Below are 21,394 nucleotides of genomic sequence, written 5' to 3'. Positions count from 1 at the left end.
GAATTTGAACGGATGGTGTTTTTGGCCTCTGGGGACATCAAAATGAAAAAGTAAATCGGTCCCGAGTCCAGGTCTTACCATGAGACCTACGGTAATAGCTTATTCCCTATATGGGAAATTCGCTAAAAGTAAAATATAGGACTTTTGAAAAGGAGTGGAATTAAGTATAAAATACAGATAACAAACCAGTTTATTTTGAAGTTTAGACTAGTAATGATTCATTCATATTTTTTAAATATTTGAAACACAATGAAGTACAGAAAAAATCAATGTAAAATTTAAAAGATGGTTATACAATAAAATTAATAAACTGTTGCAGGTCAATTGCACCAATTGGGCTCAGTCCTCCCTACCACAGGGTTCAGATGCATTCACTGTACCTTTGTTCCAAAGGACCAATGAAGGAAGACTTGTATACATTGGTGAGTGGCATTTTGTTTCTAGTTCACCTACCTTGTAAAATATGACATTATTTAACCAGCGATTATTGTTTTATTATGTTGCGTTTTTTTTTTATGTACCAATAAATGCTCCTGGCTTTGAAATAGCTGGTCTTAGTCAGTAACAAAGCTAAAAAAGGCTTTTCACTTCATTCTACATCATTTGGGTTAAAATACGCACCTAATAATATGGTGTTAATATGGTGGTTAATATGGTGTGTCCATATTAATTGGTAATAAATAAGGATATTTTATTTTCTAATAAAAAATTTGCTTCAACTGGTCTGTTATATAGATGGGATATCGACTTCAAACTTCAAAGGTCAATGGTACTACTTTAGAGTCCGGTTAGTCCGAAATGGTTGGGACCGGACCCATTTTGGATTACCGAATATTTCGGATAAGCCTAAAAGTTTTTTTTTTAGTTTTAAAAAATTTTTTTTAAATTAATGTGTTTACAATTTTTTTAGATTTTTATTGTCTTAGGACGTTAGGCACGAGCCCGGGATTGTTTTTCACATTACTTAAGCTAGAGCATTATTGCTTGATAAAATCCATTTGTGATTTGGCGGGATTGGAACCCAGGACGGAAATGAAAAATGTTAATAACTAAAATGGTGAAATATTTACTAAAATACTCTAAAAATAAGTCTATCTCGCCCGGCCGCTACAGAATACTTTGACAAGGTACAGCTAACTGTGTTAAAAGTTTAGTAAAAAAATTTAAACTTAAAAAATTAAATTTTTTTTAATTAAAAAATTAAAAAAATATATTTTTTGATTTCGGATTAAGCGGACTTTCGGATTACCAAAGTTCGGATAATCAAGATGCATGTCTCTGGCTCCCATACTTATTTAACCCCTTCGCTTACAACGACGGCGATCCGCCGTCGCGCTCCCGTTAGCCATTGTGTGAAGCGACGGCGAATCGCCGTCCGCTATTAAGACCTGTTTGTGCCGAGTTAGTTCCCCAGAAATCCAATAGATTGCATATGCTTCTTGTTCTATGATTTCCAGGCTTTCTTTTGGTTATATTTTCGTCATCTCAGTCCAGTCCAATCGGCAAAAAAACTGAAGTTGAAATGGTGCAACTTAGCAGCTGACGACGTCTACTCTGGTTTCACAGCTGATACGTTGTTGTGTTTACTTCGACGATGTAAACATTGTGTTAGAGCCTTGTTTTACTTTATTATTTTTATTGAAAAGTGTAGTTATCTTATAAAATAAGTTATAGAATTTACTTAGTGTAAGTTTTTATCAGTATTTTACTTTTTCGTCGTTATAATGACTGAGTTATTAGGCCTATCATGTCGTGTTTCACTTCGTCGTGATAAAGATTGAGCTACAGTATCTTGTTTTACTATATTATTCAATTGAAAAGCTTTTGTATAATACGATGAGTCTTCAAAATAACTTGGTATTCGTGGATGAATGTGGAAAAGAGTTAGATGAAAGTGACATCATAAAACTTATAGGGGATTGTGACAGTGACAGTGATTGTGACTTGTTTGAGGAGAGTGGTTGGAGTGATGATGATGATTTGGAAGGGAGCAGAATTCAAGTGAGTAATAAGTCTAATACGCCTATTGATTATGAGACCACAGTTTCCCCAGAACATAATACTAATTGTGTTAGGCCTAGGCCATTAGAAAGTGACCAGTTGTTGCTTGAACAGCCTTCTTGCAGCTATGCTAGGCCTATGACCCCTCCAGATGCCCTTACTGTCCAATATAATTCAGATTTGTCTAGTAGGCCTGAAATATTTGATCAGCATGTATCTTCTCCATCACGTGATGAAGAATTGCCTAAATCAGTCCAGTTTCTTGATCGGTTATACCGCGGTAGTATGAGCGCGCCTTCTCTCTCGCCTACACCGAGTGAGGAAGCTGACGACCCTGGTTTCCCTGACTCTAGGCCTATAAATGATATAGATAGTGGCAGGCATAGGCCTATGACCCCTCCAAATGTCCAATCTGATTTAGATTTGCCTATTAGGCCTGAATTATTTGACCAGCTTGCATCTTCAATCGTGCCTGCCCTCTCACCTACACCGAGTGAGGAAGCTGACGACCCTAGCTTTCCTGACCCTAGGCCTAAAAGTAAACCTGTTAGGGGCAGGTCTAGAGGAAGAGGTAGGCCTATAGGAAAAAAAGCTATTTCACAACCATCTAAGCCTACTAAAAGGTCCAAAACTCAAACTAGTAACGATACAGCTCCACCAAAAAAGAAGAAAAAGGAGTTTTGGCAGTGGACCAGTACCATAGAAAGTAATATAATAAATAAAATCCCTTTTACTGGTTGTCCTGGTGTTAGAGCAAGTTTGGCTAGAAGTTTAGGCTCAGCTCCCTCTGAATTAGATGTTTTCAATGCGTTTCTTGATAATGACTTTTGGCAACATGTTGCAACAGAGACTAATAATTATGCCAAAGAAACAATTAAGAAAAAGAACGAAGCAGGCGGGGTAGGAAAAACTATATACTCAGAATGGTTTGACACAAATGCAGATGAGATGGCTTGTTTTTATACACTGTGTGTCCTTATGTCGCTTGTAAAAAAAAGAACCATACAATCATACTGGTCGCCTAATGCTGTAACTGAGACCCCTTTTTTTCGTAAAGTGATGCCATTCCGCCGTTTTTTGCTACTGTCCACATTTTTCCACCTTACAGACAATAATAGGAAACCTGTGAATGATAAACTGTGGAAGTTAAGGTACGTTATTGAGTACATGAACAGGAAGTTTTCCCATCTGTACATACCTGATGAAAACATAGCTGTCGATGAGAGTCTTATGAAGTTCCGAGGGAGGTTGGGCTATGTCCAATTTAATCCCAAGAAGAGAGCCAGATTTGGCATAAAGTTTTACAAGTGTTGTGAATCTGGAAGTGGTTATTGTTCTAAATTTAAGATCTATACTGGAGCTGAAGTCAAAGAAAATGTACCGGTTGAAGAAGGAAGTGGGGATTCTACACAGGAGGAAAAGCTGTTAACGAGTGAGGCGATAGTCGTTGAAATGACAAAAGATTTGGCAGGAAAAGGACATACTCTGACAATTGATAATTGGTACTCCTCACCTCTTCTCTTCTATAGACTTAAGCAAATAGGTTTCAATGTAATTGGAACAGCTAACTGGTGGAGATCAAACATGCCAGAGAGCTTCAAAGAGGGTAAACTTAAGTTGGGCGACTACGAGACAGCCTATAGCCACGATATGTTAGCAGTAAGGTGGCAGGACAAGAAGCAAGTTTGCATTTTGTCTACCTTTCATCAAAAAGCTGACAAAAGATCAACTGGCAAGAAAGACAGAGTTACCCAAGAAATTATAACAAAGCCAGAACCAGTGATCTACTATAATCGTTCAATGGGTGGAATTGACCGCGAGGATCAGCAATTAGCGTCGTTTCCTAGTATGAGGAGGTATGCTAAGGGATACAAGAAGATCTTCTTTTACATAATGGACATTGGCCTTTTTAACTCTTATGTAGTGTTCAAAAAATTAACCAGAAAAAAATTGGGGTTCAGTGAGTTCAAGGAGAGGTTTGTCAAGCAAATGTTTGAGTCGCGACAACTGCCACCGTACAATCGAAGAGGACGATCATCCAACTCAGAAACACCTCTGAGGCTCCAGGCAGCAACTTGGGGACATTTTCCTAGGCCTATTCCTCCAAATGAAGTCAAACAAACACCTTCAAGAAGATGTAAGGTGTGTAGTGCCCAGGGAAAGCGCAGTGACAGCCGATGGGAGTGTGAGCTCTGCCTTGTCGCACTTCACATGCCAGAGTGTTTCAAGGCATACCACACCAAAATGAACTTTGCTTGACATTTGGTGAGTTTTTATAAGTGTCATACAGTATTATAGACTAGTTCCAAAACATATATGAGCCCTATGTAGCTAAAAATTACCAATAAAAAAGTTTTTTTTAATTTTTTTATTTTTTTATTTTATTTTTATATGGTATAATAAAAAATTATAGTTATATTTTTTTGGGAAATATTTATATATTTTGAATCTACATTTAATTTTGAATAAGAAAATAATAATATCTTGCATATAAATAGTAAATGTTGCCTGAAAAAAAATTAAATCAGAAATGAATGAAACTAGCCACAACAAATTCGTTTGTTTTGGCCTAGGCGGGTAAAAAAAAAATCATAAGTGAATGGGTTAAACTTAATTAAAACTTAATTAACTTAATTAAAACAGGCACAATACAAACATGAAAACTGTATGTAAATGCAAACATTTAGATAGCATATCGTGATAATATTGGTCCAGTGTGTTGCGGGTTTGGTAGCAGACTCAATTTATTAGTAATCATAGTTTTATACATATCTTGAAACAAACTGCAATTTTATTTTATTTTTATTTTGTACCAGAAGACACCTTTCTAAGAGTTTCTATAATAGAACACAACCCTTAATTTATTCCCCACACTTCTCCAGGGAGCAAGTACACCCCAAGGTTTGAGACGTTGGTGGAAGGTTTCACATCCCTCAAGATGGTTGGGAGAGAGAAGGAAACAGCGTCTCCAGCTCCCCCCTCTACCAAGACACCAACCCACCCTTACAACTGGGAGCAGGTCGACCTCATATGCAACGATACCGATGAAGCTCTAGAAGCAGGTGAGTGGCTTTGGGAAATCATGATGTAGTCACGATTTAAGATCCAATTGATTGAATGGTAGGATTTAAACTTTAAGTCCACTAGCATAGAATAAAAATGGAACTACTGTACCAGCCACAACCCAAGCTCTAACGTTTCATCAATTATTTAAATGGTCTACCTTTTTACAAAGTTTTTCAACTTGGGGTACATTTTTGGTTGGTCACTGTCATTCTGTTTTTTCACCAGGTGTGCAAGAAGAACTGCTATCCCTGCGCAATGAGAGTGGTACAAGAACTACTCTTGTTGTCAAGATGAAAGGAGACATCGACATCATGGTCAGTCCATTGGTGCTAGAATCTCTTCAGAGGTAGGTTATCTTGTCATCTGGAAATTTCTTTATGATTTTTAGAACTAGAATACATTTCATTTTTGTTCCTTTGTAATTCATGACATTTAGTTGCTTATTTGTATGCTGTGATAATGCTCTAAAATGCGTTGAATCTCGATGCTGTATCAAAATAACAATGCATTACACTGGTGGTTGGAATCATTGTAAGTTGTACTAAAAGGTGTATTGAGCCTAAAAAGGGGGGACATCAGATTACTAGTAGGGATGCTAACTGGCCATGGACCTATTAGGAAACACCTTAGAACCATAGGGAGGTCACAGACAGACCAATGCAGGTTCTGCAGAGATGGAAACCTTTGAACACTTATTGCTGGATTGTGTGTCTCTGGGAAGGCCGCAATTGGAATCTACAGAGATGAGGAAACTGGGCGTCTCACAGCTCCTAGGCTATGCCAGAAGCCTATGTTTGTCAGACTGATTTGAGGGGTGCTACAATAGATCAACAGGCCGAAGTAGCTGGGGGTAGATGAATGCCCCAACCCCCCCACCCCAAAATAAAAGATGTACGCAGGGTGTACAGCCTACCTGTAAACTGGAAAAACTGGAAACTGAACATAAATTTTGATGACAAGAAAAAAGTTTACTTTGAATATTCGTTTATAAAATTTGCAGATAATCACTTTTTTTATCATGTTATGTCAGAAAATTGTGCTTGCAGAAGTCACAAGAAATTGTATAGTAATTGAGTTAGGCTTCTGGGATTGCAAGAAATCTCCTTGGATGTTACCACGATTGTGTGAGATGCTCACAAACTTGACGTTTCAGGTTTGTAGATGTACTGACTTCCACTCTCACGTCCCTACATACACTGAGTGTACTGAACCATCTTCACCTCAACTGTGTCTCGCGAGTCGAGGCTGCCAACGTGTTGAAGCGTGACCAGTACCTCAGTCAGCTGACTGGTGGAGGTAGTAAACGCAGCACTGCGGAGCGAACTAAGTCTGCGGACGCAGCACAGCCTCTCAACATCTACGAGGAGTGTATAGCTACGCAGGTCCAGGGCACTGTGATACTGCCTAAGGTGAGTTGAGTGTGTATTTTGTGTATAGATTTTTAAGGCTAAGTTCTAAGTCTGGAACTGTTTGACATATTACTTTAGGTTAGGCCTAGAGGGTTTTGGGATTATTTCTTCAAAAAAATCCATTGGTGATATGGTAGGATTTGAACCCGGGACCTTCAGACCAAAGTTCCATGCTTAACCACCAGTCCAGCTCACTACCCTCCTGGGATTTCTGTAACAGTTACTGTGAGGTTCCACTGTGGCAAGCAGCTGTTTTGATGGTTTGTCATGTTTCAGATCAACTTTGCCCTACTACAGGCCAGTGTGGTGGAGGAAGTGATATCTTTCTCTGCTCTAGACAATCTGCGAGACTTGACTTGTGTATCTCTACTGGCTGTGTCAGTGGAGGGCGTTACTGTGAGGTTCCACCGTGGCAAACAGCTGTTTTGATGGTTTGTCCTGTTTCAGATCAACTTTGCCCTACTACAGGCCAGTGTGGTGGAGGAAGTGATATCATTCTCTGCTCTAGACAATCTGCGATACTTGACCTGTGTATCTCTACTGGCTGTGTCAGTGGAGGGAGTCACTGTGAGGTTCCACTGTGGCAAACAGCTGTTTTGATGGTTTGTCATGTTTCAGATCAACTTTGCCCTACTACAGGCCAGTGTGGTGGAGGAAGTGATATCATTCTCTGCTCTAGACAATCTGCGAGACTTGACCTGTGTATCTCTACTGGCTGTGTCAGTGGAGGGAGTCACTGTGAGGTTCCACCGTGGCAAACAGCTGTTTTGATGGTTTGTCTTGTTTCAGATCAACTTTGCCCTACTACAGGCCAGTGTGGTGGAGGAAGTGATATCTTTCTCAGCTCTAGACAATCTGCGAGACTTGACCTGTGTATCTCTACTGGCCGTGTCAGTGGAGGGAGTTACTGCGAGGTTCCACTGTAGCAAACAGCTGTTTTGATGGTTTGTCTTGTTTCAGATCAACTTTGCCCTACTACAGGCCAGTGTGGTGGAGGAAGTGATATCTTTCTCAGCTCTAGACAATCTGCGAGACTTGACCTGTGTATCTCTACTGGCTGTGTCTGTGGAGGGAGTTACTGCGAGGTTCCACTGTGGCAAACAGGTTTGTATAGTCAACATTTTACAGCTTAGCAAATATTGTTGTTGAGTTAATAATAATGTCTGAGGGTGTGAAACTTATGGTAGTGAAGTACAGTATTCCATTTGTTTGGATCAGTTAGATTTGAACTGGTTTGAATGACCACCTAAGTATGAATTTTAACTCACTAACACTTACCAAAATTAAACTGTGCATCTCTCATGCAGTACTTTAGTCAGGAAGTTTACTGATTTTTAGGGATGGTCAAGTCTCGAAATTTCGGGAAATTTTAAATCTCGTTACACGAGACGAGATTTCTTTTTGGCCGAGATTTTTACCGAGACGGGAATTTAAAAAAAAAAAAAAAAAAAAAATTAAAAACGCCTGCAGAAAGTCAATGCAATACCCGCAATACAGGAGCGCGTTGTAGTTGCGTTTCCTTTGTGAAGGCGTTCTTATTTAATTAATTCTTTAAATGTAAATATTACTTTCATTTTCATTATTTTAATAATATTACTTTAAAAACATTTGAGAAGTTTTGTAAAGTGTAAGCAGTGTGAGGAATGTTTTATTACTATAAAAAGTCAAAACAAGTAACTATAAAAAAAAAATTAATATTGCTTTTATTTTATGATTTATTTTATTTTAGGATAAGTTGAACTCTATCCTAACTGATATCACTATGTTTCCTAATCGTAGGCATTTTTAATAAGATAGGCGTGATTAATAAAAAAATGTTATGCTGATGTTTTTTTTAATAAAAGATTGTAAATATTCTTGCCTATTATCATTATTTTTGTATTTAAACAGTCATCTAACAATGTTACAAAATCAGGTAAAAATTTTGAACGTGCATTTCCCGTTGTGTATGAGAAGGGAAATCCCGTCTCGATCTCGTCTCGAAATTTTATGAGAAATAAAAAATCTCGTCTCGTCTCGTCTCGAACTAAAAATCCAATCTCGTCCATCCCTACTGATTTTACAATAAAAGCGTTGTGTCATTCATATTCATTATGTTTTGTATTGAATTGCGATTCTTCACACTTATTTAATCAAGTTACGTGTGGTTATTTTGAGATTTTCCAAATTTGGCCGGGTTTGTGTTCTTGTTATTTTTTAGTACTTTCTCACCTAAGGGATGAACACTTATTTGCTTGTAGGGAAAATCACTTGAATAGCCCCTCAAATAACAAATCTTAGCAGACGATTTTCTCCCCAGAAGAGTTTTTCCAGCCTCATAACAGCATCCTTATACCTGACCTGTTATCTGGGGAGGGTGGAGTGAATATTCCAAAGAAGTTCTCCTGAGCCATACAGATTCACCATTAATACTGAGTGTTTTGTTGTAGGCGAGGGAGGTGGTGCAGACGTTCCATAGACCTACAGTGTTGCCCAGTGGTCAGAAGAAAGGCTTGTTTGCCCGTGGAGGCAAGGCGTTCCTTCTCGGTCATCAGACGGCGGCCGTCACTGATGTGGTTACTGGAGAACCTGTGTATATTGAGACATCCGAGAAACAGCAGGAGGAGAGTGTACTGATGCTGAGAATCAGTGAGTGTTCCGTAACTTATACTGGTTGGCTGTATTTTGATACCAAATATCTTTTAGGCGAGTTGGTAGCTTGATGAATTTGATATCAAAGAAAATGTGGAATGTCCCAGTGTGGCCACTAAAATCTGCTTATTTAACCCTTGTTTTGCTTGGTTTTATTTTTAAGAGGTTTGCAGCCTCTTTCAACCTTGCATTTGCATTCCAACATAAACCTCCAGCCTGTGCATGTAACGTATCCAACAAAGCAAGGGTTGAGCTGACCGGTACAGGACAAGAGTTTAAGTGTACTAATAAAATTAAGTGGCAGGTATTAGAATCCGACACCCACAATATTGCTTTATGGATCCAAAGTCCGTCTCGCTACCGACTGAGCCATTGACTCACAAAATATTATAAAAAAATAATAATTAATAAATATTTATTTTATTTTACTTGTAAGTAACGTTATAAGATCTAAGATAGATGTGGGTCTCCGGACCAAACATTTTGGTTAAGTGATGAGTTAAAATTCACCTGTCAAAAAATACTTCTTTTATTGCATTATTTATTTTACTCTGGGTTGCTGAAAAATTCTATTGTGGCCTGACTGCAACACCGTTAACTTAAGTTGCTAGTTTGATTCTGAAAGTTCCAATTATAGAATCAGATGTAACTTTTCACTGGGCTATTTACTGTAACTACCCACGCTTTCCCAGGTTGACTTCAAGTAGAAATGAGACTAAGGTTTGGATGGTTTCAGTGTCAAAATATTGAAAAAGTGAGACTGGTGTAAAAACATTTAGGAATCAACTCATGAAAATAGTAAAATAGTGTAATATCTGGCACCTATTTAATCCATGTTTAATTTCAAATTTTTAAAGTTTAATATAAAACCTGTTTGTCCACAGACAAGATCCACACACAGTTGCGTCGTCTGCGGAACGAGAGCACTATTCTGAAAGACGCAGTGATCACTGCTATCCCGAGTCATTGTTCTCGTGTGATGTTCACGACTTGCACTCAGGTCAACACACCTCCGCAGTCACGCATCGTTGCTGCGGACAATTCAGACAACAACACGGTCAGTTTACTTACTACTGTATTTTGTACAGATATATACCACTGACTTGAGGACCCTAGGGGTAGATATTCCATCTATATGAACACCTGATTTTTATTTTAACCCCTTAACCGCCACGCACGAGATATGCCGGGCGATACTAGTTTTCAGAGCAACCGCCACGAACGAGTTATCTCGTTTTGACGTAATCAGCTGTTGTGTTTTATTTTTAACAGCTGACTTCCCGCCTTATCTCTGATATACGTACGTAAACAAGTTGTTGACAGTGCTGCTTGACTAGTGCTGCAATCTGGTGGATTTTAGTGGTATTATAGGTCAGTAATAGTCCCGATCAGTTCCGTTCGTAGTTTCAGTAAAACGCGTGCTTGCGGAACCTTACGTTTACTGTGCGTGTCATTATAATTGTGGTTTTTGGTGGTTATTTACTTGGTAGTGTTGAATGAGTAGTAAATATTAGTCGTAATGGCTGGTGACATGCTTGAAGATGACGATTTATTAGAGTTGTTAGAAATTCCCAGTTCACAGTTAGGCCCTTGCGAAGACTACTCAGACGACGGTGACTGGATCAGTGACGCCTCAATCCAAGACCGTGTGGATCAAGATGGCGTTCGTACACATCAGCTAAGTGAAATAGATTCAGATAGTGTTGCAAGTAACGAATATTACCCTTCTGATTTTGATGACAACCCTAGCACCTCTAAAAGAGCCAGAAAACCTCGTAAAAAAAAGAACCTAAAACTAAGACTTTCAAACCCAAAAAGAAGCGAAAGCGGAATTCAAAGAAACCAAAAAAGAATAAAAATAAATATCCTCATGTTTGGAGTAATGATGTTTTTGTTCCTAAAAACCACCGTTACGATGATACAGCCAGTGGTATAGTTAGTCCACATTTATATCCCGATCCTTGCCGTGAAATAGACTGCTTTGATAAAATGTTTCCTGATGAAACAATACGTTTTATTGTAGATCAAACGAACCTGCATTATGAATATGTGATTTCAAATCAGGCCCCAACACCTAAATCAAGGCTTCAGAAATGGAAACCATTGACAGTAGAAGAGTTCAAAGTTTTTTTAGCTATCACATTGCTTATGGTCCACAACAAAAAAAATGTTTTGGAAAATTATTGGTCAACTGACAAACTTCAACTAAACTACATACCAAACCTTATGTCTCGAAACAGGTATTGCACCATTTTGCGCCTTTTACATTTTTCAGACAACACTCAGCAAAATCAGAATGGCAGGCTTTCCAAAATAAAGGAACTGGTTGATATGTTTAGGGAAACCTTTTCTACCAGTTTTATTCCGTTTAGAAATTTGTGCATAGATGAAAGTTTACTAAAGTTCAAAGGCAGACTGTCCTTCAAACAGTACATCCCATCTAAAAGAAGTAGGTTCGGTATAAAAACCTACGTGTTATGTGACTGTGAGACAGGGTACGTGCTGGACCTGATTGTGTACACTGGTAATGACAGTGATATATACAATACCGAGGATTTAGGTATTTCAGGAGCGATTGTGACTACGTTGCTGGCACCGTATTTGAACAAGGGTCATTTATTGTTTGTCGACAATTGGTACAGCAGCCCCGATCTGTTCACGTACTTACACTTGAATAAGACCAATGCCTGTGGTACGGTTAGAGATGATCGATTAGGTATGCCTGAGTTTGAAAAAGAGTTAGAGGTTGGTCAAACGGAGACATGTAACGACAAAACTAGTTTAGTTGTCAGATGGGTCGATAAACGGCAAGTCTTGATGATAACAAGTGAACATGTGGACGAAATGGTAGATAGTGGCAAAGTTCACTACCTCACTGCTCAAAAGATTATGAAGCCCGTTTGTGTCCAAGAGTATAATCTCAACATGGGATCTGTTGACAGAAGTGATATGATGCTCAGTTATGTTGAAAGTGTTAGGCGTACCCAAAAGTGGTATAAAAAGTTTTTCTTGCATTTAGTGGATCTTGCGATTCTCAACAGTCATGCTATATACCTCTGCAAAACTGGTAAAAAACCAACACTTCAAGAATTTCATCTTGAGATAATTCGTCAACTCTTGGAAGATAACATGCAAACTCAGACCCCTCGTCAGAAAACCGGTGGCCGCCCATCCCCTGGAGATCCCCCACTAAGACTTACGCAACGTCATTTCCCGACGTGTGTACCTTCCACAGATAAAAAGGAATACCCAACACGTCAGTGTCACGTTTGCAAACACACGTCGAAGCGGGAACGAGCAAGGCGGGAGTCACGTTACATGTGCGAAGACTGTGGCGTTGCTTTGTGCGTCGTTCCCTGCTTCAAAGAATATCACACTCTGAAGCACTACTAAAAGGAACTAAACCAGCTTGTGTACATATTGTAAATAGTTAGTTTTTCATTTACTTCATTTATTTTAAACTCAAGAAAAAAAGGTGAGTACTGTTATAAAAAACTTTATTGTAGGCCTAATTGTTATTATAACTCAAGGAACCCCCCCCTCCCCCCCTCCCCCATCTCAAATTTTAGTATTGTTAAAGCTTAATGTTTTTGAAGATGTCTACAAACAATATTGATAAATATTTTCTTTAAAAAAACAATTAGTACCATTTTTAAGATGACAAGTCAAAATCGTCAAAAAACGGCAAAAATACGTGGCGATCGCGGATTTTGACTAGGCTACTTAGACGGCGGTTAAGGGGTTAAAAAATATTTAAATGAGTTTCTCACCAAAAGGTCAAAATTGCTAAGGTGCTAAGAGTGCGCTAAGGCCTAAATTGTATTTTCCCACTTAGTTTTCCATTCTTAATAATTTAAGTGCTATAAAATATGTAATAGTCTATTGTAAGTTGGCTTTTTCATATTACCTAGCCAAAAGTCTATGTGAACGATAGAATTGATAGTACTTAACGATAGAACGATAGTACTTGACTGCAGCTCACTTAGTTGGTGACATTTTAATTTAAAAAAAGGCTACAAATTTAATATGAGAATGGGATGAATACCACTTATTCTCCTTATAGTCATGTTCCACTTTTTAAATTGTGCAAATAGGTCTATTTAATACTTGTTGATCAGTTTAATGGGAACACAAGTTTTATAATCTTGTTAACATTCTATCGCCAATAATCATAATTTAAGTGTAACACTAGTGTTTATGAACTTTGAATGTTAGCGATGGTGAGGACAGTCTAGTATCCGAAAAAATGTAAACCAAACTCATAGTATTGAATAAAATTATTTTCAGAAAAAACATTGTTGTATAACTCGACTGCAAAATTATAAAACTAACTCAAGCTAAAAGTGCAACCCATAAAAGTACATTAGGAGTACAAATAATTTAAGCTTCCAATGATCTTTGGTATGTTAGAAAGAGTGCAAGACTTATGGAATAGAAATTCAGCCAAGGTAGTTTTGCTTAGGCGATATTGCATAATTGATTGTTTCGCCTTAATAATTGATAATTTTCCCTCGTTTAACATAAAGCTAAAGCTAACACCTCAAATCCAACTGCAAATGTATTGATTGGTTTGTAATTTGTATGTAATCTAATTTCATTTTCTCCTACAGCACAACAGTGATGAACCTTCCCTAGTCAGCCTTCCCGAAGACAAGTTAGGCTTCATCATGTTCGAGTGTGGTCTTGAAGGTGTTTCATTCAAGGTAAAACCCGTTACTTTAGTAACTTTTTTGTTTAATTGCTATGAATTATTAAAATAGGCCTATAATTGGAATTTAATGAATTTTTTTAAACTTTTATTTTAGTGCTAAGCGATACCAATATTTGTTAGTTTATTTTCCAAACAAAGAAAATTTTTTATTTCATTGATTCACCCATGGATTTTTATTTTTGTCAGTACCTATAATGCAGTGTGTTTTTTCCAGCTGATGTCAGATAAAAACAAAAAATCTTAAATTGATGTAGAGTACTACAAGAATATTCTTTTGCTTAACTTACATTTATTTATATTTACAATTGATATACTAAACATATTGTAAATATTCTTTTTACTCTTCAGGTCGTGAAGAGGTCAAAGTTTGACAAAGAGGAGGATGAAGTGAAACCTCTTCCCGGGGAGAATGAGACAAACTACACTGACTCCGTGAGATCCAAGGAAGAGATAGAAGTGACTGTAGTTAATGAGACTGGCAAGTCTACGGTCAAGGCAGACGACAAAGGTAGGGTTAGGTCATGCAACTTTGTGTAAGTAAATTTTAGTGTCCCAGCTAACACAGCTGGGAGATTACAATAGGGATCATTCAGCTGCTGATAGTTGTCGTTTGTTTAGTACACTTTAGGGAAGGACTGAAACAAAATTGTTCCTCAAAGACAATTTAATATATTTGTAAGCCTTTGATGGCTCTTCCTAGTCGATTGCCCTATCCTCTTTATACAAGCAAGGCTTCAATGGTTCAAATATTCTTGGACCTAACTGACAAATATACCCAACCCTTAAGCTAAGTAGTGTTAGCTTTGACTATTATTAGCTAGCTGTTAATAAAAAAACATCATTTTGTTCAAATTTTCATAATTGTGCATGCAAGCACAATGACTCATTATTTCTTTACACTTTTATACACACTTCTTACACTAATTTGATTGTTAAACCGTTTGAACCTTTTTCTTTCTGAAGTTCGACAAAACATGTACATGTTTCTTATATCATTATATTCATTATCATCTTATATCAAAGGACTGCACTAAAAAAATTGGGATCTCAGTTAAAATAGTTTTATTTATTCTCAATATTAGTTTGTAACTAGCACAATGCACAATAGATAAGACTATTAAGAGACCATTCAGACTATTAAGAATATATTTTACAACTTGCATCACCAAAAGCGACTACGGTTTACAATTGTTTGATTATTGTTCCAGCCACTCCACATCAAGACACTCCAAGCAATGCTCCGACCAATGGAACAGACGCCAACCAACCGGAAGCATCTTCAGACCCTGCTGCAAGGTTAGTCGTTTGTGTAAAATTAATATTATTTCATATTATAATCAGTTATAGTTTCTGCACCATTAGTAATACAAGGTCAGAATTAAGAACTTTGAACGGTAAAAATTTTGCATGCCACCAAGGTACATGTTTATATTAAAACTATTATTTTACATGTTTTGGATTATTTTGCAGCGCCTCCCAGACCAACATTGTTGCTCTTAGAGGGAAAGATGGAAACGCATCTTCTTGTGTTATTGAAGTGAAACAAGTTTGGTTCAACTTTGCTGCACCACCTCGAGCACCCATCACCCGAAAAATAGACTACACAAGGTAAATTTGATTCAATTCTTTATTACAAGGACACACTCTTTGGTACATATTTCAAGCTGAAAATGAATTCAGGGTGAATGTGTTATGGAGTAAGATTATCTGAATAGCTCTGTTACTGATTTAGACCTACTCTTTTGTATCCAGGACCATTTATTAAGAACCCAATGATCTAAAGCAGCTAGGTCCAGTCTTGAACAATCAAAAAGCTGACTTTTCGAAACGGCAACCTTTTGATTACTATGCAAGCGCTTTAACCAATCAGAACCCCAGCTATTTAAAATAAATATGAGAGCTGTGGTATTGTGTTTTTTTTTATCATGATCATTTTTATGTCAATTTTTGAGCTTTTATTCAACTTGGTGTTGGTATTCATATTCAATGGTAGGTCACTTCAAAGTTGTGCTATGTATATTACCACAATTTTAGCGAATTTCCCTATAGGGAAGTAGCTATTACCGTAGGTCTCATGGTAAGACCTAGGCCCGGGACCGATTTACTTTTTCATTTTGATGTCCCCAGAGGCCAAAAACACCATTCGTTCAAATTTTTATATATATATGTGTGTGTGTGTCCATCCGCACGATAACTTGAGTAATTTTTGTCCGATTTTGATAAAATTTGGTTTGAAGGTGTAAGGGGGGATAAACTTGAATGAGTTCGTGAACCAGCATGATCGGACTATGGGAACGGGGGTTTATGGGGGGTTTTATGGGGTAAAAATAGGTTTTTCCCATTTTTGACCCTAAAAACACAAAATTTCACAATTTCTTTCTAAACCATTTTGTAGAGCTTAAAAAACAAATAATTTAGTATATTGAAGCGTTATTATGCGCCTAATTGTTACGGATGAAATTCAAAAAAATTTTAATTTTAAAATTCCCTTGTTATTCTTATGGAGAATAAGTCAACTGTTGTAGTTTGCTTGTTTATGAACATATTTTGATAAAATATGGAAAATACATTAATTTCTTACTAAACTACAGTACCTTTTAACATTTTACATGAAAAAAAAACTTTTTTACCCTCCCTGTTGCAGCAAACCTAAGTACTCGTTACACTAATTCTGTTTAAATAGGGAACAAATGTGGAAATGTGATATTTTTAAGGAGACATTTTAGTGTAAATCCAATCAGGCAAATGGAAATTCGCTAAGTCTGCAGGTTTTCTGCGGCGGGGGTAGTTTTTTCATACCTGGGGTGTCGGTACCTCAGCTAGAGACCTAAGTACTGTACAAGAAGAAGATCTGTTTTCGTAGAACTCTCATTGACCACTTTCATCACAGTGAAAAAAAAAATGTATAGTTGATTTTGTAACTATTCTCGTAATGGTCAATATGTAACTTTTGAACTGGGTTGAATTTTAATGTGGACGTTTATCAATTTTAAAAACATTTTAAAATGAAACTCACTTGCAAATAAAGGCATTTGTTTATAGGCTGGACTGGAACCTTCTGAGTACTGCTTCTCCGGCCATCAACGCATGGATGAACCCCAGCAACAGGTTTGCCATCAGAGTAGTACACATGTTGCGATGTCACTACCGTCGCAGCACTGCCATCGTCACATGTCTGATGTCCGAGGCACTGGACATACAAGGGATACATATGCCTGTCAAGGTAACAAATGTTGTTACAAAATGTTTGTTTGGAAAGAAATTTGTCTTTTGAAACACACCCACAGTATTTTCTATTTTTTACCCAAAAATTGACAGTTGGCACCTGCTAATTTGAATCAGAGCAAGATTATTGAAAATGTCTTAACTAGGCCTACCAAACGTTTTTTTAGTATTTATGTCAGTGACATTTTGATGGTTAAGTCACAAACACATCTAAGGGAAAGCAGTGCAAACTCCAAATTTTTATGGACATGTTGGGGGTTGAATCCAGTCACTTCCCGAGATGCACTAAGCTAGTAGCGTATTGTAGTATTGTTATTGGTTGGATAGTGAAAATTATAGGGATCAGGCAGTTTTCTTTTACACTCAAAATCAACCAATTGCCTGCAATTTTTCTCAAATGTCATAAACGTTTTTACAAAATGTTATTTGTTCGATTAAGCAATTAATATAGATACCTCAGCCTCTTAAATTCTTTATTAAGAAAATAATACCTTTTCAAATTGTATCACCCATTTTGACATTATTTTGCAGAGTCGCTACGGCAGGTTCACTCCGCTCTCCAAGACGTTACAAGAAGACCCGTCGTGTCAGCTGTGTACAGTGTTACAGAAGTATCTGCTGCAGACGACATCAAACATTGAGAATAACCTGAGAGAACCTGACCTGCCGCATCTGTCTACACTGAGACAGGCAAGTCAAGACTGTAATAATTGTAAACATAGTGAATGGGACATCATTGAAAGGTTTAAAAAGATATATTAAAAGACTCAATTTGTATAGCACTATTTCCTGGTTCGTTTAGTTGAATGTAGACTGATATTTTTCTTCTTATTTTGTTGTTCAGGATAATAGTTTTTGGCTCATTAATTCATTGTAGTCATTTAAACTTACATTGGCCACATTTTACCTGTTTCATACTTCAAGTATTAAACTAACAGTATTAAACTAACAGAAATGTGTATGAAAGACTCAAAAGCCAAAGTGAGAGTGGAAGGAGATCTATCTGAGGAGTTTTCCATCAACACGGGTGTAAGACAAGGAGATGGCATATCTCCCATACTATTCAACTTAGCACTGGAAGAAGCCCTGCAGAAAACAAAAGAACTAGGATTGGGTGTTAAGCTTGGAGTAGACCTAAACATTTTAGCATTTGCTGATGATGTAGTCATTTTGTCAGAAACAGTTGAAAACTTGGTAAGTTTGGCAGAAGTACTTATCACAGAAGCTAACAAAATAGGATTGCAAGTAAATGTAGAAAAAACTAAAATCATTAACTTTGGAAGACAAGCAAACAATAGAAACAGAAACATACAGATAAAGAACTTAACTATAAATTGTACAGAAAGTTTCAAATATTTAGGAGTAACTGTAAATAGTAGAAACTCAGAAGACGAAGACATACTAACTAAGTTATCAAATGCCAATAAGTGTTGGGGAGCCTGCAAGAAGTTGATCTCATCTAAAGTACTATCTCACAGAACCAAATTACAGTTATATAAAACAATAATTCAACCTATTCTGTTATATGGTAGTGAAACATGGGTATTGTCCAAGAAAAATGAAAACCGACTCATAGTGTTTGAAAATAAAGTGCTAAGGAAAATATTTGGTCCAGTACAAGAGGGACAAATGTGGAGAATAAGGAAAAATAGAGAGTTAAGATCACTATACACCGACCCAGATATTGTTGCAATAGTTAAAGGAAGAAGGTTAAGTTGGATAGGGCATGTGCTAAGAAGAGAGAAAGGAACAAGACTATATGAAGTTTGGAGAGCCACTCCAGGAGGTAAACGTCCATTGGGAAGGCCGAAATTGAGATGGACTGACCAAGTATTGAACGACATCAGGACAATGGGTGCAAGTATCAACTTGGCAGAAGACAGAGAAGGGTGGAAGAGGCTGGTACACGAGGCGAAGAATCAACTGAGATTTGTGGAGCCACGGCAGTAAGTAAGTATACTTCAAGTAGTGCCGAATTCAGCGTACTTGCGGCCCAAGGCCAAACTTTGGAACTTACCCATTTTTATAGAAAACCCCTAAACATCTCCCCCAATATATCTTCTTTAAGGTCCTCATGTCCCCTGCCTACTGTAATATATTAACTAACATTAAACACAGAATTTTTTAAATTAATACCTTGCAACTTGTATATTATATTATCTTTTTTTCCAGGGAGTTATTGTCTTAAGTCGTCAGTGGAAAAACATTCTCTATACCCCTCTACTGCTAGAACACAACTTCAAGACTAAAAACCTACTTAGGAAACCGATGAATGTCACTTTTGCCATCCCGGATCCGGACGAGGTAAGAACCCTCGCGTCTAAGTTTTTACTTAAATATGTAAACTAAAACAATTCTTAAATACTCAAATAATGAATTGAATTAATCAATAAATCAATATATTTGTCTTCAGTACCATTTTTTTTATTTTCAAAATATCCAGTTAAATATGCAATAGCAAAGCACTCACATAGGTTGCTAAATGAAATACATTGAATTTTATTGTTTATTTTATTGTTTCATTGTTTTAGGGAATCCAATATTGTATAATATTTTATTTTTTATCCCCATTTATTTATAATGGTATAGACAATTTTAAGATACATTCCCAGATTTTGAAGTGTAAAAATCTAAAAATCTTTATTATAAAAGCGTAGCAATATATTTTTGCTCTAATATGAGAAACATAGAAATAGAAAGTAGAAAGCAATATTATTATAATTATTGCAATTTTTATAATTCAATTCTTATACAACTCTTGGTGCCTTTCTGTGGAATTCAATAGTTTTTAGCTCCTATAATTCCTAGCATTGAATATCCCTTCAAACCTTCCTTGGTGATGTGTAATCAAATAATTTGTTACACATTGTTGTAAATGTTTTAAATTTTTTTGGGCTAATTTTCAAATTGGTAATTTGATTTAACTCCTCAGTAACTTTAATAAATTTTAAAACTGTTTATATTTTGTTGCCACTGTTCCTGTATATCTTTTTGATAAAGTAAAAACAATTTACAATAAAATGTATAGTTAAAACTAGGATATTCCCTCCCTTTGACATTCTTAGGCTATATTAACATCACTTTTTGGGTGCGGTTGACTAAAATAATGTTGGTTTAGAGAATTCAATAATTATTCTTACAATTCCACTCACACAAATGTACCATACACACAAGTAGTTCTTTGAACGCAATTTCTAATTGGTTTCGGTTCCGGATGCATGCTAAAGTGCTTAAAATAGTTGTAATGTCCGTAGTGTCTCAGCTTTTAAAGTATCCGTTGGCGTTGAACACTTTAAACTGTATTTTATGAAGCAGCTTGTAACGGTTTAGTAATGATTATTATGCTTTCCGTGTTGATTATAAATTCCCTTGCTTGTTCACCATTCGGTTTTATTTTGTAATATTTTATATGTAGTAACACTTAATGTAAAATAATTGTGCTACATTTCGCTTTTATTTTATTTGTCTATGTTTTTACACCAAATGGGTTCTTTTGGCTTTTTCTGCAAATGTTAAATATACAGATTACTATCAGTAACTCAAAGTTATTTTTTTTTATTTATTTTTTTTTTACTTAAAATCTTTCATATGGCAGCGACTTCTAAAACATATTTATATTTCATTTGTTGTTACAGTAGAACCTCTTTAATCCGAACCCCTGTAATCCGAACGTCCACTAATCCGAACGCATCATTGCTGTACTCTATACACAGTACAGTAGTTCTTTATTGTATGTATACTGTATTTATTGATATACGCACCATAGTTATTTCAATTGTAATGTATAGTAGGCCTATTGTTTATTCCTTATGTTTAATACTCTATTATATAAACTCTGTATTCTACTTTAGAAAGCATTTTTCACTTTTCCCTAGCTTTGTTATGTAAAAACAACAATATGTTCTGTAATCCGAACTATTCAATAATCCGAACTACCTCCGGTCCCAATTAGTTCGGATTAAATAGGTTCTGCTGTACCTACTTGAATTCATTAACACTTTATGCATTTTTTCATCTGTATCTTGCTAGTTTATTTTCATTGTAAAAATTCAAAAATTATAAGTTGTTTTCATTAAATTTGTATGAAATGTTTTCCTCAAGCGTATTATTTTGTTCAGGGTATATTTTTATTTTTACCAACTATTAAACTAAATATTATAACTCATTTTATTATTTTAATGAATGTAAACATTATAAATTTATGAAATTTGATTATCTCATTCAATAAGCTATATAGAGTTTTCTTTCATTGGGTTTTTTACGTTAAAAATAATAATATAGGAATAAATTACAATGGAAATTTTATAAAAAAAGAGTACAGTATTATTTATTTATTATTTATTAGTCCAAG

General features: G+C 36.3%; 1 protein-coding gene across 1 annotated transcript in view; it reads left to right on the top strand.

The window, feature by feature from the left end:
• Nucleotides 1-21,394, top strand: part of LOC128992615 (bridge-like lipid transfer protein family member 1) — a 119,151-nt gene that overhangs the window by 36,207 nt on the left and 61,550 nt on the right. The window contains exons 31-44 of the mRNA XM_054416282.1: nucleotides 320-422; nucleotides 4,884-5,063; nucleotides 5,293-5,413; nucleotides 6,221-6,476; nucleotides 7,437-7,580; nucleotides 8,906-9,104; nucleotides 9,992-10,164; nucleotides 13,718-13,810; nucleotides 14,167-14,326; nucleotides 15,027-15,114; nucleotides 15,289-15,426; nucleotides 16,861-17,041; nucleotides 17,575-17,733; nucleotides 19,216-19,347. Of these exons, the coding sequence (XP_054272257.1) occupies nucleotides 320-422; nucleotides 4,884-5,063; nucleotides 5,293-5,413; nucleotides 6,221-6,476; nucleotides 7,437-7,580; nucleotides 8,906-9,104; nucleotides 9,992-10,164; nucleotides 13,718-13,810; nucleotides 14,167-14,326; nucleotides 15,027-15,114; nucleotides 15,289-15,426; nucleotides 16,861-17,041; nucleotides 17,575-17,733; nucleotides 19,216-19,347 (2,127 nt within the window). The remainder of the gene's footprint in view (nucleotides 1-319; nucleotides 423-4,883; nucleotides 5,064-5,292; nucleotides 5,414-6,220; nucleotides 6,477-7,436; nucleotides 7,581-8,905; nucleotides 9,105-9,991; nucleotides 10,165-13,717; nucleotides 13,811-14,166; nucleotides 14,327-15,026; nucleotides 15,115-15,288; nucleotides 15,427-16,860; nucleotides 17,042-17,574; nucleotides 17,734-19,215; nucleotides 19,348-21,394) is intronic.

This window comes from Macrosteles quadrilineatus, unplaced genomic scaffold, assembly GCF_028750875.1.
Source record: "Macrosteles quadrilineatus isolate MER2022 unplaced genomic scaffold, UCM_ALF_1.0 Scaffold_4__1_contigs__length_99947679, whole genome shotgun sequence".
Lineage (NCBI taxonomy): Eukaryota > Metazoa > Arthropoda > Insecta > Hemiptera > Cicadellidae > Macrosteles > Macrosteles quadrilineatus.
The sequence above is the reverse complement of the archived record's forward strand: the minus strand, read 5'-3'. Positions and strand labels throughout refer to the sequence as shown.